Genomic DNA, 24,865 nt, shown 5'->3' on the forward strand with positions numbered 1-24,865 from the left:
TACAAACTTAGGTTACATAACATAAACTATATACTAGATATGAGTGAGTCCTAAAAAGACTCCATCAGAGAGCATTTACTACTTAACACTATCAGCAGCAGACCAACTGACTTTCACATAGAGAATGTTGTATTTGACTGGCATATTGACTGACAATATTAGAAATGTAACATTTCTTCCATATAATATGATTATTAATAATAATAATAATAATCCTATATAATAAAGTCCAAGTTGTCCCTGCGTCCAAACTGTCCCGTGTGTCCCTGGGTCACTGCGCATGTCCCCCAGGCACACAGGGATTGGACGGAGAGACAGGACGCACACGCTCTCTCTCCCCCCCCCCCACCTCTGCCTCCCATTTCCCTGGACAGCCGTTGGGACATGGAGCGGAGTGGCGGGGGCAAAGGAAGATGTGTTATTGGGGGAAGTTGAGAAGCAAGGAAACCGTAGCGCCGCTCGGAGGAGGAAATGCCTTTGAAACCCCGGCTCCCCTGGGCTTAGGCAGCCCCAGCCTCCGCTGAAGCCCGATCCTGCATGAAGCAGGTGGCCTCTAAGGGAAATCCACGAATTAAAGTCCAGGCAGGAGGCAGATCTCGGCTCTAACATCATCCGCTGCTGTGCCTGCTTGGATTTTTGTGTGTGCGTGTTTTCATGTCTGACCATTTATTGCTGTAAAACAAAGATATAGAACGGGATGCCTTCATTTTCCTTTCCTCTCCCTCCCCCTCCCTCCCCGAGGGTGTTTACTTTTCTTTTTTCCTCCACAATAGGAGAGGGGGGAAAGAGGAACGCTCCAGGAAGTGAAGCACCCCCCCAAAAAAAAAAATCCAGGATCCTTACAGGTTGGGGACACGCAATGGTTAAACAAACATTTAAAAACAGTATACCACTTTTTCAATAACTAACATTGAGGCAGAGTCGCCTCTGAAATTCTGTAGGACAAACCTTTTTAAAAAAGTACTGAGGAGCACTCTAGGTGTCCACCAGTCCTTTAATCTTCTTGAGGGTGGACATGGAAAGGCTTTTGCGCTTTCTACTCGCTCCTGCCCCTCCCGCAGCCCAGCCTCCCCTGGAGAATGAGAGAGAGAGGGCGGGGACTGAGGGAAGGGACAAATTTGTTGATCTTCCACTGGGTAAGCCAGATCTGCCACAAGCCTACCACTGTGCCTGGGAGACTTATGGGAGGACAGAATTCACAAAATGTAAAATGCCATTAACAGCATTTGTATATGGTCAAACTATCTCTCTGCTTTCTGGAACAACATGTCCCTGTCGTGTCCTTCAGGGAGATACTGGGAATGTCTTTTTAAAAATGTGTTCTGCAGATTTCAAACTTGGGGCAATACCTTGATTTTAGTAAATGGACACAACATATCAGTACACTGCTTCTCTTCCATCCCTCCACTCACAGTAAATGGGGACAATAAAAGTTTCAGAACAGGCTTGAGTTTCAACCAGATCCGTTATGAGTGTCAGTTTACCAACAGTCCCTTGCTTCAGAAACCAATACAGATCAGGCCTCATTCCGCCCCCTTCGGAGGCCGGCTGGGGAAATGCCTCCACGACGAGCGGGGCTCACGGCTTCCCCTCAGCCCCCTTCCCTTTGTCTCGCCTCCCTACCCCCTTTTCCCAGCGGCAGGAGCGGGGGTCGCTCCGAAACTCATTGTCAGTTGTCGGGCAGCAACGCCTCTGAGCGTGTGCAGAGTGCCCGCACTTTTCTAGCGCCCGTTTACCTAACGGGCTGAATGACACTAGTAATAATAATAATTTATTATTTATACCCCGCCCATCTTGGCGGCTTCCAACAGAAAATGAAATAAAATAATCTATTAAACATTAAAAGCCTCCCTAAACAGGGCTGCCTTCAGATGTCCTCTAAAAGTCTGGTAGTTGTTTTTCTCTTTGACATCTGATGGGAGGGCGTTCCACAAGGCGGGCGCCACTACCGAGAAGGCCCTCTGCCTGGTTCCCTGCAACTTGGCTTCTCTCAAAGAGGGAACCGCCAGACGGCCCTCGGTACTGGACCTCAGTATAGCAGAGCAGTGGTGACCTTTAAGGACTGGATGGCAGCTAAGCAAATATTAGCAAACAGAGAGAAACTCCTGAGGACCGGGTTGCGGATAAATCACCTTTTTGGAAACATTGGAGCTCCTCCACCACTTTTAGAGAATTACAAGTCTGGCAGATCCAAAGCTAGTTTTACAGAGTCCAGCAGTATGACAAATCTTCGGTCATCACAACCAGACACACTTAAAACCTACACCCAGGAAGTTAGCTCCTGAAAACTCAAATACCATCTAACAAGCCCAGCAAAGTGGAAAACCCTAAACCACCACAGCCAGACATTGCAAAAAATAAAACTCTCCTCCAGGATAATCCTAAATCACCACAGCCAGACATTGTCAAAACCCGTTTCCAGGAGAATAAGCCCCCAAAATCCCAAATACTGTATCACTTAATGAGGAAGAAAATGATTTTATTATAAAGAATGGGCAATGCCTGATGGCCAATCTAGAGCAAATTCAGCCGTCTCGGGATGCACTGATTGACGAACTTTCGGCTTTAAGAAAACGTATTCTCCTTTTAGCTCCTTCAACCCCTTTGGAATATTATTACGCCAATCACAAAACAAAGCCTCTATCAAATGAGGAGTGGTTAGCATGTCAATACCTGACACCGGAAGAAATACCCCCCCCCAACACTTCCTCCAACACCAAAATTGATAACGCGCCAAGTTGAACTGGTGCAGCCTAAGCCTGGGAATGGTTCAGTTTTTGTGGACAAACTTGGCACTTTAGAAACCATTCATGGGGAAGATTGACGGAGGGACCCAGTGGATGGATGCCTTGATGGACAAACTCTGCACTTTAACTTAACCTGGGGTGTGGCGGGAGGGGCTATATTTATACCTATTCGAGAGGTCTGCCCAGCCGATTCTATATATCACCATTATATCCCTCCGACTCAAGAGACTGGGCCTAGGGCAGATCTGTCATTGAAGGGAGGAGGGAGGAGGCTGACATGGGGCTGGGGATCACCACTGTCGATGGGCGAGGGAGGTGTGGTGGTGGGGGTAGATTTTACAGGCAAAGGGTTTTGAGATGTGGTGATGCTCGAATCCCTTCCAATCTACGCCCCATCCCGAAGGTAGGGTGAGCAGGGATTATCCGCCTCCGTCACTGGTGTTGTGCAATGCCAGGTCCATAGGCAATAAAACTGCCACTATGCGAGACTTTTTTTTATCTCGCTGGGGGTTGACCTGGCTTGTGTGACGGAGACCTGGGTACGTGAAGGTAAAGTAGTTGCATTACATGAAATAACACCCCCTGGGTTCTCCATGCGATGGTCACCTCTAGGCTTGATTATTGTAACTTGCTCTACGTGGGGCTGCCCTTGAAATTGACCCAGAAACTCCAGCGGGTGCAGAATGCTGCGGCGAGGCTCCTTACGGGGTCCCAGTCATGGGACCACATTCATCCAGTGCTTTACCAACTGCACTGGCTCCCAGTGGAGTACAGGATCAGGTTTAAGGTGCTGGTTTTGACCTTTAAAGCCTTATGCGGCTTAGGACCCTCGTACCTACGGGGCCGCCTCTCCCGGTATGCCCCGCAGAGGACATTATGGTCCACAAATAATAACATACTGGAGATCCCGAGTCACAAGGTGGTTAGACTGGTCTTGACCAGGACCAGGGCCTTCTCAGTACTAGCCCCAACCTGGTGGAACGCTCTCTCTCAGGAGACTAGGGCCCAGCGGGAGTTGTCATCTTTTCATAGGGCCTGCAAGACAGCTGTTCTGCTTGGCCTTTGGACTGACTCTGTCTGACCCCGGTGTTACCCTCCCCTAAGGTTTTATCCTACAGATATTTAAACTTGTATATTCCCATTTTAAAATTGAATTTTAACATTGTATTTAATCTGTATTTTAACTGAATTGTTTCTTTTATGCTTGTTTTGATATTTTTGTTGTTAGCCGCCCTGAGCCCGGTCTTGACTGGGAAGGGCAGGATATTATGATTTATTATTATTATTATTATTATTATTATTATTATTATTATTATTATTATATCCCAAAAAATCCACATCAAGATTGGTGTGGAGAACAACCGTCTTATTCCGACTGAGTCATTTTAAGTATTATAAACTCTTCCTTTTTCCTGCCCCTAAACTGGAACTCTCTTTTTTATGTGTGCCTTGCATCGCAACTGCAGGCACAAAGGACAGCAACAGGGTGAGCCTGACCCCCCCCCCAAAAAAAATTGTGGGATGTGAAACACAAGAGCAGTCAAGCACAACATCCCTAGAGAGGACATAGAAGGAGATGTCTGGACAAGCAAGGCGGAACCTCCTGTTTCTCCTGGGCTGGGACAGATGTCCTCTACATGTGACTAGAGGTGGGCGTGGCCTTACCTGTGCAGGTAAAACAAAAGCATTAGGCTGGCCCCCATCTCTCTCTCTGACTTCGTGCTTCAAGCAAGCAGCATCTGCTTAGCCTAAGATGCTCTCTACAAAGGGGCTATCTCCTTATGGAATAGTTTCCAGGTGTATGCAATTTTTTCTAAGCTAAGTCTCAGGGCCGGCTCTAAGGCAAGGCTGGGTGCCCACCAGACAGTCGCGGTGAGAAACAGGGCGGGGGGCGCCGGAGCAATCTCCGCACCACGGCACCAGGGTGCCCGATATGCTTAAGACGGCCCTGCTAAGTCTGCCCCTCTGGGATCCTACTATGAGCAGGTGTGCAATGTAAGTAAACTATTTTTATACTTTTATAGAAGACTGTTGTGTCTTATCTTTTAGAAGGGAATAAAGGGGGAAATACCAAGACACTATTATTATAAAGGTTTTAGCGAACCTGATCAAGGCATCCGCTGCGTGAGTTTAAAAGGGGAATGTTACTCTGCTAAAATTGTGGAACTTGTTAACACAAGTTGGAATAGGATATACTCTTCTTGGGGGGAAAGCAGTGACAAACCTAGACAGCATCTTAAAAAGCAGAGACATCACCTTGCCAACAAAGGTCCGTCTAGTTAAAGCTATGGTTTTCCCAGTAGTGATGTATGGAAGTGAAAGCTGGACCATCGAGAAGGCTGATCGCCGAAGAATTGATGCTTTTGAATTATGGTGCTGGAGGAGACTCTTGAGAGTCCCATGGACTGCAAGAAGATCAAACCTATCCATTCTGAAGGAAATCAGCCCTGAGTGCTCACTGGAAGGACAGATCGTGAAGCTGAGGCTCCAAGACTTTGGCCACCTCATGAGAAGAGAAGACTCCCTGGAAAAGACCCTGATGTTGGGAAAGATTGAGGGCACTAGGAGAAGGGGACGCCAGAGGACGAGATGGTTGGACAGTGTTCTCGAAGCTACGAACATGAGTTTGACCAAACTGCGGGAGGCAGTGCAAGACAGGAGTGCCTGGCGTGCTATGGTCCATGGGGTCACGAAGAGTCGGACACGACTAAACGACCAAACAACAACAACATACTCAAATAATATATCCTCTCCTGCATCCCTGAACATTCCCACAAAAATATATTTTGCAGCATTTAAAGAGGGGGGGGGGACCCTCTCTACATGTGTGTCTTGCTCTTAAACAGGCATTGGGAACAGTAGACCCTTCGGCTGTTGCTGAGAAGGAAGGAAGGAAGGAAGGAAGGAAGGAAGGAAGGAAGGAAGGAAGGAAGGAAGGAAGGAAGGAGAAGAAAGAAAGAAAGAAAGAAAGAAAGAAAGAAAGAAAGAAAGAAAGAAAGAAAGAAAGAAAGAAAGAAAGAAAGAAAGAAAGAAAGAGGCAACTTACTGCAAAAACCCTTTATTTATTTTTTGGCAAAGAAGACCCATGCAAAATAATGCAAGGGAGAAGTGCTCGGATATGCATAAGCAACAGGGGCCATAGCATTAGATCGTTGCTGGATTATCTCCGGGCTTCCCAGATCTCCCGCAGGGGCGGGCCAGATAACGCGTGACGTGGCGGTGCCCATTCTCTTCAGCCACGTCCACCGGGAGGCGCCCTCCGCGGTCGGGCAGGTCGAATCGCGCTCCGCCTGAGCGCAGCACGCGCAGCGTGTCCAGGAAGCCTTCCCGGGCCGCGTCGTGCGCAGGGCAGGAGCCGGTGGAGGGATCGGGCATGTTGGGATCGGCTCCCCTCTCCAACAGCAGCTCGGCCACACGCGGGTCCCCCAGCTTCATGACCTGCAAGGCAAAGGAGAAGAGATGCGCCGTCAGTCAGGCGCCAGCGCCGCGCCGCGCTCCGCCTAGGATTGCGTCTAGCTGCGTGGTCCGATTCAATGTCTTCCATTTTGGGTGTTCTGAATTAAAGCGGAGGTAACCCCCACGACCGTGGGGCTGCTGTGAGCTACTCCGAGTTCATCTCCTTAAGGGGTGGATCCAGACTTGGCATCAAAATAATAGCAGGAGGTAATAATAATAATACAGTACTGACTATGTGGAAGGGAGCTCACCGAGCGCCACAGAGAGAGTGAAAGAATAAGTCAGCCCTTGGGGTTGGATACAGACTGACAGTGCAATGCTACAGTGCAAGAGAGGCAGTGTGGTGTAGTGGTTAGGGTGCTAGGCTAGGATCCGGGAAACGAGGGCTTAAATCCCCATCAAGGCAACCCCCACACCAAACAAAGCAGATGGCAAACAACCACGCGCTGGGACCTCCTGCCCCTCCCCAGCCAGCCATAAATAAAGGACGCCTTTATGTGATGCTGACACAAAAGCTTTCCTGATATACTATGTACAATAATGAAATTTTAATTCCTTCCCCTTTCCTCCCCCCCTCTCTCCCCTCTTCTCTTTTTCCTCAAGCCCATATTGCCTGTAACAGGAATGTCTCACTATGAATATGAGTGATTTGTTTGAATCAGTTACAGGTACGGTAGGTAGCCGTGTTGGTCTGCCCTAGTCGAAACAAAATAAAAAAATATTCCTTCCAGTAGCACCTTAGAGACCAACTAAGTTTGTCATTGGTATGAGCTTTCTGAAGAAGTGTACATGCACACGAAAGCTCATAGCAATGACAAACTTAGTTGGTCTCTAAGGAGCTACTGGAAGGAATTTTTATTTTGTTTGAATCAGTATCTGAAAACAAAGACTCTGTATGTTCTATTGTGACCCAATAAAATACACACACACACACACACACACACACACACAGGTCCCTGGGGGACCTTGGCCAGTCACTCACTCTCAACTTAAACTACTTCACAGGCTTGTTGTAGGGAGGAGATGTACTCCACCCTTGAGGTCCTTTAAGGAAAGTCAGGGTGAAAATGTAAATAGTGGGAGTGGGGATTATTGGTTTGCTTTTGTTCTTATTTTTATTGTGTACTTTGTGGTTTTTGTTACAGGTAGGTAGCCATGTTGGTCTGGCGTAGTCAAAAATATATATATAATTTTTTTTTCTTCCAGTAGCACCTTAGAGACCAACTAAGTTTGTCATTGGTATGAGCTTTCGTGTGCATGCACACTTCTTCAGATGGTTTTTAATATTGTAATTTTATATTGTGAACTGCCCTGAGATCTACAGATGAAGAGTGGTATAATAATAATAATAATAATAATAATAATAATAATAATAATAATAGACAACCACCCTCCACTCTCCAAATGAGCCTCATTAAGCAGAAAGGGGTTTACTCCTAGGCAAGTGTATACTAGTTCAATGAGATTTACAGCAGAATCCTGACCAGGTCTGCTCAGAATCCTATTAAATTCAGTGGGACTTACTCCCAGGTCTGTAAGGGCAGGATTGCAACCTTAAATTCCACTAATATTTTGGCATAGAAATATGTTTTTTAAAAAAAATTTAATGTCCAGTAGCACCTTAGAGACCAACTAAGTTTCTTCTTGGTGTGAGCTATCGTGTGCATGCACACTTCTTCAGATACACTGAAACAGAAGTCACCAGACCCTTATACAGGTAGTGAGAGGGTGGGGAGAGGTATTACTCAGAAAGCTGGTGGGAATGGGTGATTGGCTGATAGGTGTGGTAAACCTGTTGAGGACTATTAACGACTGCAATTGGTCTTACCGGAAAAAGCAAGGGGTGAGATGGGCAAAAATAGCTTTATCATGTATAATGAGATAAGAACCCAATGTCTCTATTCAGGCCAGGTCTCTTCATGGTTTTAAGTGGACAGGCTCAGGATAACCTTAGCGCAACCTTGGAGGGATTCTGCCCTTGACCCCTGTCAAAAAGAATAAATTGCCCAGTTCCATTTGATAATTCTGAAAGCACCGCATGTCTCTGATGGTAGTAATTTTGGTATTTCACTTGTACTAACTGGATAATCAAACTGAAATCAAGAAACAACATCCATCCACCGCTGTCTCTCCCTTGAGTCAATCGTCGGAGTTGAGGAGGCTTAAGAACTGCCGTCGGAGTTGAGGAGGCTTAAGAACTGCCGTCGGAGTTGAGGAGGCTTAAGAACGCTCAGCTGACTGTAGAGCAGCTACTGGCAACCCTTTTCCCGTGCTTCTAAATAAGTAAAACATTTTTCTTACGTTATAATACGAAATAATTGACTTAAGAGTGGTCTCAGTTAGATTGAGTAGAAATCCCGAAGAGAGAGACATTTGTTTATGTCAAGTCTCCGTTTTACACCCTCCCCCGTCAAGGGATCGAACTGAAAACCACAACGGAATTCAGACGCAGGTAGGTAGCCGTGTAGTCGAAACAAAATTTAAAAAATTCCTTCCAGCAGCACCTTAAAGACCAACTAAGTTTGTCATTGGTATGAGCTTTCGTGTGCATGCACACTTCTTCAGATACCTATAGGATACCAATGACAAACTTAGTTGGTCTCAAAGGTGCTGGTAGATCGCGAGGTGTTCCTGGTAGATCCCGATAGATCTTTGGCCCCTCGGTGATAAACAACTTGGGCATCATAAAAAAAGCTCAACAACTTCGGTCCACTGTCAGATTTTTTATACTGTGAGCAGATCGCAGTCTATTTGGAGTTGGACTAGACCAAGACTCTCCAGAATTTGAGTCAGGGATCTCTCCAGGACAGTCAAACCCGGCACCTTTTTGCACGCAAATATTGTGCTGTAGCACAGAGGGACACTCTTTCTCCATACTGAGACACAAGCTGATGGGACTTTATAGTCGAACGTTTATCAGATTTGAAAGACGGAAAGAGTTGTGGGATCCATTTGGCAACGCCGGTAGCTATATAATTGCAAGAAAGGTTAGGAGCAGAAAATAAATAAATCGGTAAACAAATTACTGCCCTGCCCAAGCCTAGACGTATCTTCTCAAAAATACTTGAGTTTCTTCCGGCATACCATAGAATTTGACCTGCACTGTTTACTCAGGAGTAGATACCATTAAATTCAATAGGGCTGCTACGGACTCGCGTTGTTAAAGGTGTCTTTTTTAAAAAAAAAAAACAGAATCAAGAAAAAGCTAATTCATAGCGCATACCTATCCATGTCTACTCAGAAGCAAGTGCTACTACCGAATTTAGTATGGTCCTACTTCCAGCTAAGTGTACACAGGATTGCAGCCTAAGAATCAGCTCTTCTGCACAAAGCGTTGATCGAGAGCTGGACACCCCCTTCCCCTTTCTGGTTATAATGTTTCTTAGGAGCATTTCCGGTTTCTGATTAATATTACTGTATAAAGGAAATATAGTACTGTACAGTATATATTTTTCTCCAGTGCTTAAACCTCGCGGGCAATCTTGCTTGCGCCTCACAGGCTCCCCACCCTTTCATTTTATTTTTGTAAAAGTGTCTGTTTCTCCTCCAACAAATTAATACAGAAATCAGCTTTGCAAAAAATAGGTTTCACACCAATTCCTGGGTGTTTCTAACAGTCGCCATCCACAGAGAAGCCAGCCATTTGGGGAAGTGGGCAAGAGCATTTTGCTGAGATGTAGATAGAATAATACGGATTAAAATGGAGGTCCGTCGGGACGGCTGCGAGGCAACCCGAATTGCTCAAAGGCGCGATCCCCTCGCTAGAGCCTCACGTTTCCGACCTCGCTACATTCACGCAGGCAGTTAAGAAATTCTATTTATTTCCCGGGCACGTGCCCTCCCCGCAAAGCAACGTGCTGAAGACCAATGTACGTTAGAGAAAGCGCACGTCCCAAACGACTCCTTAAAAGAAGATAATGATTGCTATTTAATATGGGGATTCGCTGAGGAGGAGAGGATATATCTCGTCATAAACGAAAGCGGATATAACTTTGAAGGAATCCTTTGAAGCGGAAATATATTTCAGAAGGCTCTTAGCAGAGATATGCTATTTAGAAACGTTATAGGAGTGTGCGTGTGCGCGCGCGTGCAAATCCTGCTGTAGACGGAGAAAAATCTCGCGAAAGAAAAAAATTCTTTTATGCGTAATTTCCTAAAGCTGTCTCCAAAATCTTTGTTTACAGCAGCAGAGGTCAGCTCACAGATCTCTCCCCCCCCCATTCTCTCGCTTTTCTATTACCCCTGGTGCCCTTTCCCGACCCATTGCAACGTTTCCAAGCCCGCTTTGCGCACCAGATGCGTGCCCGCACTAAAGACAGAAAGCCGCGGTTGGAGCGCTTTTTTCCCCCTTTCATTGTCAGACAGGCAGCCTGTTCCGCCGTGACCACTACCTGGATCGCACTCCTGCCAAAGCAGTTCAGGCCATTGGGGTCCGCTCCCGCATCCAGCAGCCTGCGCGCTTGTGCCACGTTCCCTTCCGCGGCCGCGCGAGTGAGCGCGTTGGCCAGCTGCGTCACCGCAGCGCTCGGTTCCATGCGGAGAGCGTCTCAGATGGCGGTGCCTTTGTGCCTCGTGGCCTGCGCGGCTCCCGTGCGCGCACCTCTCCTCTGATCCGATTGGGTGCAGGAACTAAAGCGAGCGCCCGCCCCCTCCCCCCCACCTGACAGCAAATGACAGGCGCGCATTCAGAGAGAGTTCTTGGCCCTGCTTGGTAACGCCCCAAGCCTGCAGAGCTCGGCTCGAGGGAGGGAGGGGATGCGGGTGGCATTGCCAAGCTGTTTTCTTACAGAGTTTTAGAGTTTTACGAGTTTTATGCTCTCTGTGGTCTAAACCACAGAGCCTAGGGTTTGCCGATCACCAGGAGGTTGGCGAAACAAAATAAAAAAATTCCTTCCAGTAGCACCTTAGAGACCAACTAAGTTTGTCATTGGTATGAGCTTTCCTGTGCATGCACACCTCTTCAGAAGGTTGGTGGTTCGAATCCTCGTGAGGGGGTGAGCTCCCGTTGCTCGGTCCCAGCTCCTGCCCACCTAGCAGTTGGAAAGCACGTCAAAGTTCAAGTAGATAAATAGGTACCGCTCCAGCGGGAAGGTAAACGGCTTTCCGTGCGCTGCTCTGGTTCGCCAGAAGCGGCTTGGTCATGCTGGCTCCCTCGGCCAATAAAGCGAGAAGAGCGCCACAACCCCAGAGTCGTCCGCGACTGGACCTAACGGTCAGGGGTCCTTTTACCTTTAAATGTTGACACACGTTACTTGAGCCTTTGGACCGTTAGATATATTATAGTGACAAGCTGTAGTGACGGTGCCTTTTTAAAGTCTCACTGCATTGCCGCGCCTAGATTGCTGTCTCTAGATGCCTAGATGCATTGGGGTGTGTGTGCTTTGTGGACTTAGATGAGATGAGCTCGAAAAGCGCAAGTGTCCTTTCTGGCGAGTAAAAGGGAAGTCTCGATTCATTCTCTACCCTCAGAGCCCTTCCACTTGCAAATAATTCTCCCTGCACAGGGCTGCAGACTTCCATCTCACTCCTTCTGCAGCCCTTCCAGACCGTAAAGAAACTGCGGAATGGCTGTATGGATGGATTCGCGAGCAGGATTCGAACTATGTGCAACAGAAGGAATTAGAGATTAAAGTATTGTTGTCATGCCATAAGAGATAGAAAAGAAACACCATGGAAAACGGGTTGGGAAGTCCACCAAACAGAAAGAAAAATTATTATGTATTGGAGTGTATATCATAGAAACATAGATTTGTGGAGTAGAAAGGGACCCTGAGGATCATCAAGTCCAACCCTCTGCAAGGCAGGAATATGCAGCTGTCCCATACGGGGTTCGAACCGGCAAGCTTGACGTCATCAGTACCGTGCTTTAACCAACTGAGCTAACAAGAGGATCATACGTTAAACTTTTGAAAATTTAGTAAAATATATTTTTTAAAAAGAATTGCACAATGTAGATAGAGATAGAGATAGATAGATGATAGATGGATATGCAAGGGGTGGGAATCAAGTTATGAATGGAAGCCGGATTCTCCCCATCTCCCTTCCTCTTCCTCCCCCCAGAAGTGTTGCGCCTGCTTCTAGCCGCTCATTGGTAAAGCAAAGCCATTTTAGACACAAGACATCTCATAGCCTCATGCACTTGGACCCAAGTCTTAGAGCTGGGAATCCTTGCCCGGGAGAGCTCCCTCAATATGAAGCAGCGGACTAAATCTTTATACTTGCTTGCGCAGAAGCAAGTTCAATGAGGCTGACTCTCAGATCATACACAGCTTCAGCTGATATAAAGAGCCATATTCCTTTGCCGACAGTTTCTCTCCCCCCCCCTAATGATTTTATGTTTAAATTATTTCTTCTGCTATGGTCCATGGGGTCACGAAGAGTCGGACACGACTAAACGACTAAACAACAGCAAAAGGATTTTAATTTACCACCCTGGAGGAGTTCTGGCTGAAGGGCTGGACTATAAATCTAAATAATAATAGCACCATGCATAGAACTGAGAATCTAAGAAAAAGACGCATCAATGTTCAGAACATCCTCTATGCATGGCTATAGTTCTATGAGCGATGATGTCGGAGGAAATCTCACGGAAGCAGGCAGCGAGATTTGCTTTCCAAGCAACCACACGCAATGCAATGGCCGAAGCGCCATCGGAAGGCGCCTGCACTAAACTCGGCGAGATTTACTCCGAAGTAAAGTTGCTTAGCAGGCCGAGGATGCAGGGATGGGCAGCCTCTGACCCTGCAGGTGTACCACCACCCCCGTCCCTTGGTCATGCTGGGTACTAGGGCTTATGGGCGTTGGGAGTCCAGACAAATCTGGAAGGGCGCCGTCCCTTATCCTTGCAACAATGTCCCAGGATCCAAGCCAAGATGCCCACAGGTGGTGGCCGCTCAGGTTTCCAATGAGCTCAACGGGACTGTTTTTTTTCTCTCTCTACACGAGCGTGCCTACCCCCCCTCTAAATCTCCCGCCACTACTCTTTCCACACTGCGCCCCCATTTGCTTTCCTCCCTCCTTTTCTTGACGATTCTGTTTCTGTTGCTGGGGGCGTGGAGAGCGTCTAGGATGAAGAAAAAAAGCCACTCCACGAAACCACGTTGAATCCCAGCTTCGGAAAACGGCAGGATATAATTACTACTGCGACTAATGTGTACTTGTGTTTGTGTACACGTGTGTGTGTGTGTGTGTGTGCACGTGTATACCACTTGACCGCTACATTTCACCCTAGCCTACCCCGCAGGGTTTTTTGCGGATAAAATGGGGCAAAGACCAAGGACGACTGCTAGAGAGCTCCATTATTAGGGTCCACAAAATGAATCAGAAGTCCCCAAGTTCTCAGTGGCTTTCCCTAAATTTCTCTCCTCCTCCCCCTCCCCAGGCTTCCTTGTGGTAAATGCATCTCCAGGCTTCTCCACACGCCGAGTGATTTCAAAGCAACTTCCTTAGGCTGAACGCTATACGCACTTACCTGGGAGTAAGTCCCATTGAACTCAGTGGAGCTTACTTCTGAGTAGAGGTGTATAAAATCGCGCTGTGACTTCAGTGAGCAGGGTGGACTCGCTAGAGCTCCTTTCTTGAAGAGCAGAGGGAAAGCCGAATGGGGATAGACAAAACAGCACAGGCTTTGCTTCAGGAGCCCAAGGGATGAGAAAAGATTTCATCGCCCAACATGTGATCCCGTGTGCTAGAGACCGATTAGGGTACCTCAATAGATACTCGTTTGCATTTTTGCTAAAATAAATCTGATTGCCTGACTTTTTCGTTGTTTAGCTTTAGGCTGGAGGAGGGTTCCAAAGTTTTGTGTTTGTTTGTTTGTTTAATCCCAAATTTTAGATTGCTTTCCATAAAACACCTCGGAGCATTTTGAGGGGTGATATGATAACCATCTCCAAATACCTGTCCGATCGTGGATGATGGAGGAAGTTTATTTTCTGCTGCTCAGGTGGGTAGGACCGGAAGCAATGGATTCAAATTACAAAAAGAAGATTCTGTCTAAACATCTGGAAAAACCTTTTGGCAGTAAGAGCTGTTGGACAGCGGAACGGACTTCCTCCGAAGGTGTTGGACTCTCCTTCATTGGATTGTGTTTAAACAGAGGTTGGACGACCCTCGGCATTTCAGACCCTCAGAGTCCTTTCCAACCTTACAATTCCCTGGTTCTGTGAATTCACAAACAAATTTCAAACGTGATTGAAGAAATCACACTTTTTAACCTCTGAGAAGCTCCTACGTATTAATATTTTTCCTTTGCGAACATTTCTGTGAATTGGGGGAGGGGGGAGAGCAGGGAGGTGATGAATTATAAACCATGCAGTTCTCTAAACTGCCCCGAAGTAAAATGAATTGTCTACTCTGCCGCACATATTTGGTGCGGGTTCTGAATGCACGCCCAAAGTAAATTTGCCAAGTTCTTAGCCAACAGCAAAAAATATGATTTGTCCTCGTTAATTTAGCATTCTTTGCTCAAAAGGCTGCATTAGAAATACGTTTGCCACCATCCTTCAGCAGCAAAGATCTTCTGGGAAAGAATCTAGAGTTCGCTTTCGGGCTAATGTGGCGTCCACGCGTTTTGTTAATACTCTTAAATCAGTAATTCCCAAACTTGGTAGTCCCACACTGGTGTGTCTGCAAGAGAACTGTGTAGTGTGTTGTTGTGACAAAAGGATCCTGTAGCTTTTTTTTCAAGTAGGCCTATATTAAGAGTAGAAAATACCTTTCGAAATCGTGCTCGCCTTCGGCGTCCGGACAGCTCCCATCCTCCTGCTGCAGCCTTGAAGGCGGAAGCTTTCAGGACTTTGCAGGGGCTCCACGTCGAGAGGAGGGTGAGGGGAGAGGAGGAGGGTCACATCCATTGCCAGGCGGATCACAGGTCATGGGCATAACCGGGGGGGGGGCAGGGGCAGCTGCCCGCCCCCCCAAAATAAAGTTCTGCTACCCACCCAATAAAGCCTGCCCCCTTAAAATAATTCCTGGTTATGCCCATGCCATTGAACCTGTGGCTCGGGTTATTCCAAGGGATACTTGTAGTTTACAAACACACACACACACACACACACACACGAGCCTGCTGGATCAGGCCAGTCTCCCACCCCGTCCAGCATCCTGTTCTCACATTAACCAGCCAATGAGAAACCTTCAAGCAGGTTTTGAGCACCAGAGCCCTCTCCCCTCCTATGGTTTCCACCAACTGGTCTTCTGAAGCTTTGCTGCCTCTGAAGATGGAGGCAGAGCCGAGCCATCGTGGCAGCTACGGTTGCCATCGTTCCGCCCCTCCGCCCTGGACTTGTCTAATCGTCTTTTGAAGCCATCCAAGTTGGTGGCGATCTCACGGCCTCCTGCAGGAGCCAGTTCCCTAGTTGGACCACCGAGCGCTGTATCCGGGCCCGAACCATAGCTGCCAAGTTATCCCTTTTTTTAAGGGATTTTCCCTTATGCTGAATAGGCTTCCTCGCGAGAAAAGGGAAAACTTGGCAGCTATGGCCCGAATCTCCCCGAATTCAGCTTCATTGCATGTCCACGAGTTCTGGTGTCAAGGAGGGGGAAAAAACTTTCCTATTTTCCCTTTCTCCATGCCACGTTTAACTCCATAAAACTTCTTTCATGACACCTCTCAATTGCCTTTTCTGGAAACTCAAACCGCTTCACCTTGGGTCTTAAGGTGGGCGCTTCAGCAGTCCGCAAAGAAAAAGTTACCCCCCTCGCTCGCAACCCCCAGCCACACCCCACACCCCACAATAACGCCAGGGGTGCCAACTTTAATAAAATATGGGAGGGGGCGGGTAAGCCCCGCCCCACATAATCGATCACATGACATGGCGCACGCAAACTATTTGAATGGGAATGCCCATTAACAAGGGGGTGTTTTTATGGTTATATCCTAGGTGGGACCCTTCAGCAGTGGCAATTACTGGGGAATTTCCTAAGGCATCTGAAACGCTCATCTGCCAATGAGAGAGGCCTGAAAGGTCTCTTCAGCTCCCCAGAGGAAGTGGGCAGAATATGATGATCTTTATCACCCAACATACTTGGCCTAGGCGAGGGGTGCAAGTGAATAAAGTAAATCAATAAAAATACTTAACTGAGGTTCTGCCCCCCCCAATAACATAAATCCTGGCGACGCCCATACCTACCTACAGGCAGATTAATTATATATGAAGGGCTGCCTAGCGTCTCTAAAGTAAGAGGCACTCGTTTCCAACAGCGAAAAACCCACAAACAAGCCAGGGAGGCAATGCCAGTGTACCGGAAGAAGCAAAGATCACCAGAGTCGAAGCAATGATTCTTCAACATCAACTTCGTTGGACTGGTCATGTTGTGCGGATGCCTGATGATCGTCTTCCAAAGCAACTGGGCTACTGTATTCCGAACTTAAAAACGGAAAGCGTAATGCTGGTGGTCAACAAAAGAGGTTTAAAGACTGTCTCAAGGCAAATCTTTAAAAAATGTAGTATAAACACCGACAATTCGGAAACACTGGCCTGCGAGCGCTCCAATTGGAGAACAGCCTTTACCAAAAGGTGTCCTGGGCTTTGAAGACACTCAAACTCAGGATGCAAGGGAGAAACGTGCTAAGAGGAAAACATGCTTGGCAAACCCTCACCATGATCAACTCCCACCTGGAAACCAATGTCCCCACTGTGGAAGGACGTGAGGATCCAGAACTGGCCTCCACAGTCACCTAGGGACACCCTGTTAAAACCATGTTCATGGAAGACAAGCTTACTCGGCTACAAGGGATCGCCGAAGAAGAAGAAGAAGATCCACGCTTTGCCTCTTGCGTGTCCCAACCCCTGGCAGAGCCCGGCGTCCTTTGAACTCTCCAAACAGGGCCATTAAGTTATACATGGCCAAGAGGCCCGTCTCCTAGAATTCGCGCCTTTCGCGTCTCAATCTATCTAACCCAACCGCCAACCCAGCGAATTCCAAAAAGGGGTTGTGGGAACGAGCGCGGCACTCCGTCCCGGGATGCGGTGCGATGTCTAGTTTAGCTCCTAGGCCTCCCTGGAGAGAAAGGTTTGAGTTGAGGCACTAGGCCTCTCTCCAGCCGAGTGAGTTTGAGAGCTTAAATTTTAAATGGAAAAAAGAAAACGAAAGCAAAAACAAGCGCTTCCCTACACAGCCTTGGTTTTGGAGAGAGGAAAGGAAGAGTCTTCAGGCATGGGAAACAACCGAACTGCCTTCATTCAAAATGGTCCGCCTTGTCAATTGCCGGGGGAATAGCAGCCCCAAAGTAAACGCGTTTAGCCTGGTGAAGTTCATCAGGAGCTCTAAAGACGATGGTGCCTCTGTTGAAATGTTTTAAACCAAATTGTTCCTTATTTACTGCCTACTTTCTAAATGCTGTTTGATTATTTGATGTTTTATATTTTATTTCATCAAGTCTTCTTAATTGTGGGATATTCTGAGAGCTTTTTAGTGTAAAACAGTATATGAATTTAAGGAAGAGCAAGCAATTTGTAATAAAGAAAAGAAATATTATCTTCAGGTGAGGGGGGGGAGACAGTGGCTTTGAGTCCCCCCCCCACACACCTTGCCATCAATTTATACTAAATTATCATCATCATCATCAAATGGGATTAACACCCAAGGAACACTCGTCCCAAGTGTTTGGGCTTTCCGGGCCTACAAAAATGGGGTTTAAAGCGCATCAAGCTACTCGGATGGCAGGGTTTATCTGTAGTCTGCGCCATAGCTGTCAAGTTTTCCCTTTTCTCGCGAGGAAGCCTATTCACCATAAGGGGCTGCTGGGACCAGAGCGAGCGCAAAGACTCTGAGAGCCTGATCCAGGCGAGGTTCGCTCCGCAGTGAACGGCATTGGTTTAAAATGCCCTTCATTCGCAGCCAGGTCGCCCAGCGCCCTGTTCGCGTCGGTCACTTGGAAATTAGCCCCCTAGAAGTGCAGGGAATTAGGAGACGCGTTTTGGACCAGGGTGCAAAGAGTCAGGGCATAGGTGAAAGTGATCACAGACCTACCCATCCGTGCTGGATTGCGCTTTAAAGAGGAGAGACACCCGGGAACGCAGGAACTGCCTCATACAGAGTCAGGCCATTGGTCAATATTTGTTGTTGTTGTTGTTGTTTAGTCGTTTAGTCGTGTCCGACTCTTCGTGACCCCATGGACCAGAGCACGCCAGGCACTCCTGTCTTGCACTGCCTCCCGCAGTTTGGTCAAACTCATGTTGGTAGCTTCGAGAACACTGTCCAACCATCTTGTCCTCTGTCGTCCCCTTCTCCTAGTGCCCTCAATCTTTCCCAACATCAGGGTCTTTTCCAAGGATTCTTCTCTTCTCATGAGGTGGCCAAAGTATTGGAGCCTCAGCTTCACGATCTGTCCTTCCAGGGAGCACTCAGGGCTGATTTCCTTAAGAATGGATAGGTTTGATCTTCTTGCAGTCCATGGGACTCTCAAGAGTCTCCTCCAGCACCATAATTCAAAAGCATCAATTCTTCGGCGATCAGCCTTCTTTATGGTCCAACTCTCACTTCCATACATCACTACTGGGAAAACCATAGCTTTAACTATACGGACCTTTGTCGGCAAGGTGATGTCTCTGCTTTTTAAGATGCTGTCTAGGTTTGTCATTGCTTTTCTCCCAAGAAGCAGGCGTCTTTTAATTTCGTGACTGCTGTCACCATCTGCAGTGATCAAGGAGCCCAAGAAAGTAAAATCTCTCACTGCCTCCATTTCTTCCCCTTCTATTTGCCAGGAGGTGATGGGACCAGTGGCCATGATCTTGGTTTTTTTGATGTTGAGCTTCAGACCATATTTTGCGCTCTCCTCTTTCACCCTCATTAAAAGGTTCTTTAATTCCTCCTCGCTTTCTGCCATCAAGGTTGTGTCATCTGCATATCTGAGGTTGTTGATATTTCTTCCGGCAATCTTAATTCCGGCTTGGGATTCATCTAGTCCAGCCTTTCGCATGATGAATTCTGCATATAAGTTAAATAAGCAGGGAGACAATATACAACCTTGTCGTACTCCTTTCCCAATTTTGAACCAATCAGTTGTTCCATATCCAGTTCTAACTGTAGCTTCTTGTCCCACATAGAGATTTCTCAGGAGACAGATGAGGTGATCAGGCACTCCCATTTCTTTAAGAACTTGCCATAGTTTGCTGTGGTCGACACAGTCAAAGGCTTTTGCATAGTCAATGAAGCAAAAGTAGACGTTTTTCTGGAACTCTCTAGCTTTCTCCATAATCCAGCGCATGTTTGCTATTTGGTCTCTGGTTCCTCTGCCCTTTCGAAATCCAGCTTGCACTTCTGGGAGTTCTCGGTCCACATACTGCCTAAGCCTGCCTTGTAGAATTTTAAGCATAACCTTGCTAGCGTGTGAAATGAGCGCAATTGTGCGGTAGTTGCAGCATTCTTTGGCACTGCCCTTCTTTGGAATTGGGATGTAGACTGATCTTCTCCAATCCTCTGGCCATTGCTGAGTTTTCCAAACTTGCTGGCATATTGGGTGTAGCACCTTAACAGCATCATCTTTTAAAATTTTAAACAGTTCAGCTGGAATATCATCACTTCCACTGGCCTTGTTATTAGCAATGCTTTCTAAGGCCCATTTGACTTCACTCTCCAAGATGTCTGGCTCAAGGTCAGCAACCACACTACCTGAGGTGTACGAGATCTCCATATCTTTCTGGTATAATTCCTCTGTGTATTCTTGCCACCTCTTCTTGATGTCTTCTGCTTCTGTTAGGTCCTTACCACTTTTGTCCTTGATTATGGTAATCTTTGTACGAAATGTTCCTTTCATATCTCCAATTTTCTTGAACAGATCTCTGGTTTTCCCCATTCTATTGTTTTCCTCTATTTCTTTGCATTGCTCATTTAAGAAGACCCTCTTGTCTCTCCTTGCTGTTTTTTGGAAATATTGGTCAATATATAGATCGGTATTGCCCAACACTGACTGGCAGCAGATATCAGGGGTTTCAAGGAGGGTGTCTCTCCCAGCCACACCTGGCGATGCGATGCGCTGCGTGTCGGAAGGAGCTCCTTTGAGGGGCGAGGACCGCCCCTCTTCTTTGCCATTCATTGGGTGGTTCATTTGGTTTTTCTCGACCTGATCTTCCTTCTATTAATCCCACAGCTAACGCGATTCACCTTATCGAGACTGCTCTGGAGAAAGGGAGCCAGAGAGTGAAGATTTTCACAAGAAAGGGGTTCTCTGCCACCTTGCACATATATTTGAGAGTAAAATCAGCAGCCTTTGCTTTTCAGTGTATGAGAGGATCGCAGGATCCCAGACAAAGGCGGCTTCGCTGACCATCTCCGTAAACTCACGCAGGCGCGGTTGAAATATGGCCTCTTCCTCTCTCGCTGTTTGCAGACGGGGAAACTGAGGCACACCGCTACAATCAGCTTAATGCATTCTAGGAGTAAATAAGTAAAATTAATTAATTAAAACCCACTCCCAATACGTTTAAGAAGGGACCCTTTCCTGCTTTTTCATAGTTTATTGTCCCAATATTAGTTCCAGGCCCACTCTCGAAAACCTTACTTTTATTTTTCATATTAAAACAATTCTAATAAAAGATGAGCTGTGCTCCATTTTGATCCTCCTGAAGGCAAGGAGGGAGGACATGTTGTTTGCAAGAGAGGATTGCGCAACTTCCTACACACACAGAGAGAGTATGTGATAGTGGTGTTTATTCTCTCAGGAGCTCACTCGTCTACCTCGTTCAGCAATGACTTCATTTCTAAAATCTCCCAAGTTCCTGTTTTCAATTCCTCTGCTAACAGGATCAACCCTCTTAGAAACCAGTAGCAGGGCCGGTTGCCTGTGTCCCCCCCCCAACAATTCCCCATCTCCCCATACAGGTGTCATAGAATGATTGGGTGGGAGTAGGCGGGGACTGCCAAGTCCCCTGGGTGCGCGTGATCCTGCAGGAAACCTCCTGCAAGGCCACACGCCGCCCCTCGCCTTTCACAGGTCTCACAATGACCAGAAGGATGCGCACGGGCGTGTTTCTTTTACCCGTGGCTCGTTCTGTATGCAGACCCGCCGGCATCCTTGCTCCTCGCCTTCCTCCACTCCAAATGCTGGGCCCCGCTCCCCGGAATTCGGACAGATTCCCGAGGCTGGCAAAGGGAGCCGCGCACCTCTCTCTCCCACCTGCAACGAGCCCCCCTCGAGCCCCCTCCCCACCAGAGAGCACTCTGCAGAAGTGAATGGGGTGACACTGTTTGCTCCAAACGCGCCTCTTTCGCTCCGTGCGCTCTTTTGAGAGCGGGATGCGCTGCGCGCGGACTTTGGATCGGAACCATTAGGAAGGCTCGTCGGGCCAGCCGCGCCAGCTGATCAGCAGCAGCGATCCTGTTGGTTCAGTTGTTGCGGGACGCAGGCCTGTGGAGCCCTGTCCTATGTTCAGAAGTATGTTTACTCATAAGTAAGTCCTACTGAAGTCAAAGCGGGTTTACTCCTGGGTGAGCAGCGCTAAGGCTGCAGTTTTAACCCTATTTACGTGGGAGTAAGATTGCAGCCTTACTTCTCAGGAATGCAAAGGCCCAACCCAGGCTTACGAGGGAGTAATTCTCACTGAACACTCTGGGATGGTGGCTCAGGATTGCGTTGTAAGGCGGGCAAACTGGGCGGGATCCGAAGATGGGGGGGGGCTTTAAGGGTGGCCTAGGTCTGCAGAGAACTGGACTGACCAGAGCGCACTGAGCTACAACAGATGCAAACGCATCTGGTTTGCACTCCAGCTTTTTTCCTGAGGAAGTTACCATCGTCGGAATTCTGAGGAGGGGCATAGCTGTAACAGGAATCCAGTAGCTTCCAAGGGGGGAAATCCAATTCCTCTACTGCAGCGAAGAATCTCGCAGCACTCTAAAATGCTTACTGGGCTCCTATGTGCTTAATCGGAAGAAAGGCCTAGGGCATTCAGCAGCGCTTACGCCCGTGTAAAAGTGCATAGGGTTGTATGCATAGGGTACAGCGTGAGCGTGCACAGGGGTGGGGTGCAATAAATGCCTCGTAGCATGATCCGCGCAGGAAAACCCGAATGATTTCAGAACCACTTACTTCTGAGTAAATGCGCGTGGGATTGTGCCGCAAACTTGCTGCTTTGGTGACCGCTAATTCTAGTCAGAGTTGAGAAAATAACGGTTCCCCATTATAATAAAACCTGTTGCAGAGGGGAGTGGGTTGAAGATAGACCATCAACATTGCCGTTCTAAATCAGCAATGGCCAGAAGGCGAACCAGGCAACCACGAAGCAATGCAGTTATTCCAAGTTATTAGCTCAACCATTTCCCTCTTCGCTTTGCTCTTTAGCTTGCACTTTTAGCACAATGAAGTCCGTGGGAAGTGCCTGTTGATTTTTACTTTTATGTTTTAATATTCAAACTGGGCCAAAGTGCTAAATTTTGCCTTGTCCTCGCCCCAACGGTGTTGATCGACATGATACACTTTTGGCAGGCTCGGGCCCATAAAAACTGCCGAGCGATTCTCTGCAAACGACCGTAATGATTACAACTTTTTTTTTTATGTGAACGCACTAGAGAGAGAGAGAGTTTATTTAAAGTGGAATAGAGAATTCATTACTTTACGAAATTCTAGAAAGTTTTTGAAAAACTACCCCAAAGCAGTGTACCTTCAAAAACGAGGGACGAGACTGTAAATCTTCCTATTGCGCAAGGAATATCTATGGTGCATATTTGAATTTAGAAATAGTTGTAGAATAGTAATACACAAAAAAGTAATTGTAAAATAACTGTGACAGTTTCCTTTCAAAATATCCTATGTTAGTGCTAACATACATAGTCTTGTCAGTTAGACTCCAAGGCTGCTTTCGGCAGTTAATTTCGGAGATCGGCTTTGCAGCGAAACAAACCTCAAAATATTGCACGTTTCTTTGTTTCGCAGAAGGAGGCCACGCTCCGAAGGAGCCCCCCCCCCACACACACCAGGCGAGAGGATAACGTTTTGCTCTCTTCTGGGAAATTAATTCGCGCAGCTAATGCTCAGATGTCATTGGGAATAAATATTGCCCCATTTGAAAAATAATAATCATTTCTAATATTATATAGTGGTCCCTACATTGGACAGTATTGAGTTTTTATTTTTCGTACCGTAAGGAGTTTTGTAAAGTGAAAGTCAACATGCAATATAACGGGGCTTGGGGGGGGGGGGATACATGCAGCTGTACTTAATAGCAATAGCAACAAATTTGAACAAAGTTAGAAAATTGGGTGGCAGGAGCTGACATTTTTAGGTCTATTCCTGGCACCTCAGAAACGTAATTTAGATAGATACTAGATTTCGGAAAATATTCCTCCACACACACACAACCCAGTTTCAACATACACACTTTCACCTCTGCACGGTTCAATCACTCCCTTGAGTGCCCTCACAGCCAAATAACATTATGTTACAAAAAAACAAAACAAAAACAAACCCTAGAAATATAAATTATTGTGGCTATCGCAAGAGGCTAAATGTCCTGGTCTCCAACAACAACAGAGAATTTCAGAATGTGCAGGGCTGCTTTAATGAACACAGGCCTACCTAATCTAGGAAGAGAAAACAAAGCAGCAGGCCGGATCTTCGAGGCCTGTTTTTTATTTTTTATTAATGCAACCTATTTCTTTTGCATTGAAATATTACACAAATTATCTGTAATCTCATTTCACTCCTTAGTCAACCCTAAGGATATTTCTCGATATGAATGCTTGGTGGTGACGAGTGTTTTTGTGAGATTCTTCTCTCAGAATGATTTGTCCCCATTTAAGCAGCCATCTATGCAGTTGAATGTGCATAAGGAGAGGACCGACCGATTGTTTTGCTTCTAACGTACAAATATATATGCCATCCATCTATCTTTCTGTCGTTTGTTTTACCTGCGAGTCTCATCTTTCGCGGAAATTAGCCCCCCCCCATACACAAAACACATGGCATCTCTCATTTATAAATCACTCACAGATAAACATACTCCAGATCTCTTTCTACACAGGCACTCAGGGGCATTTGAAGGTAAAATTAGCCTCCAACAAAAGCCTCCAACGATTTCGGATGAGCCGTCTGCTCCTTTCAGGACTCCAGACAAGGGACATCACGGAGTTACTTTCGAATTAAAGATGTCCGCAGATCTAAACCTAACAAGGGCGAGCAGATTCCAGGAGTACTAACAGTGCGCTCACTACTTGGGGAAAGGGGAGACTTCACTTGGCCGATGGAAATTTCCTTGCTTTTGTTCACTAGGAAAAGGAGTTTTATAGAATAGATAGGAAAAAACACACACACAGGGAGAGCGGGGGGGGGGGGGAGGCAGGCAGGCAGGCACGCAGGCGTCTTCCCCATTCCCTTACCTGCTCCGGGCCGAGGATCCAGGCTCGGCGGGCTGGCATCGCTTCTTCCGCACGATCAGCACCAAGGAATGGTGGAGCGGCCTTCTCCTGCCCGGGCTCCTCAGGAGATCTCGGATGAGCTTCACCAGAAGGGGCTTGAGGAGACGCGGCAGCTTCTTGGGCCTGGCGCAGCGGATGGTGCATTTGACGCGGGTGCCCATCGGGCCCGATTAGCTGGAAGGGAGAGCGCACGCGGATTCTCCTTGGCGCCCGGGGGCTGGGCTCGCTCTGGCATCCGGGGGAGAAGAGCAGCGTGTGGCGAGAGGGTGGGGAGAGGGAGGGTGGCAGGGGGAGGGCAGCTCCTCTTT

The 24,865-nt window shown here is 47.3% G+C and overlaps 1 protein-coding gene across 1 annotated transcript; it reads right to left on the reverse strand.

The window, feature by feature from the left end:
- Window positions 1–5,789: 5,789 nt before the first annotated feature.
- LOC118075426 (cyclin-dependent kinase 4 inhibitor B-like) lies at window positions 5,790–24,772 on the reverse strand. The gene is made up of 4 exons (XM_088658954.1): window positions 24,519–24,772; window positions 23,719–23,723; window positions 10,595–10,749; window positions 5,790–6,185 (listed from the first exon to the last, which is right to left on the reverse strand). The coding sequence occupies exons 1-4, from the start codon at window positions 24,716–24,718 to the stop codon at window positions 5,892–5,894; spliced, it is 654 nt and encodes a 217-aa protein (XP_088515080.1). The 5' UTR covers window positions 24,719–24,772; the 3' UTR covers window positions 5,790–5,891.
- Window positions 24,773–24,865: the final 93 nt, after the last annotated feature.

Source organism: Zootoca vivipara, chromosome 15, assembly GCF_965207765.1.
Source record: "Zootoca vivipara chromosome 15, rZooViv2.hap1.1, whole genome shotgun sequence".
Lineage (NCBI taxonomy): Eukaryota > Metazoa > Chordata > Lepidosauria > Squamata > Lacertidae > Zootoca > Zootoca vivipara.

What these genes read in the sequence shown, in the direction of transcription:
- LOC118075426 (XM_088658954.1), bottom strand. Translation starts at nt 24,718, where the DNA reads ATGGGCACCCGCGTCAAATGCACCATCCGCTGCGCCAGGCCCAAGAAG. An exon ending in TTGGCAGGAGTGCGATCCAG is followed by an intron (nt 6,186 to 10,594) that starts GTAGTGGTCACG and finishes TTTGCCTTGCAG; the next exon opens with GTCATGAAGCTGGGGGACCC.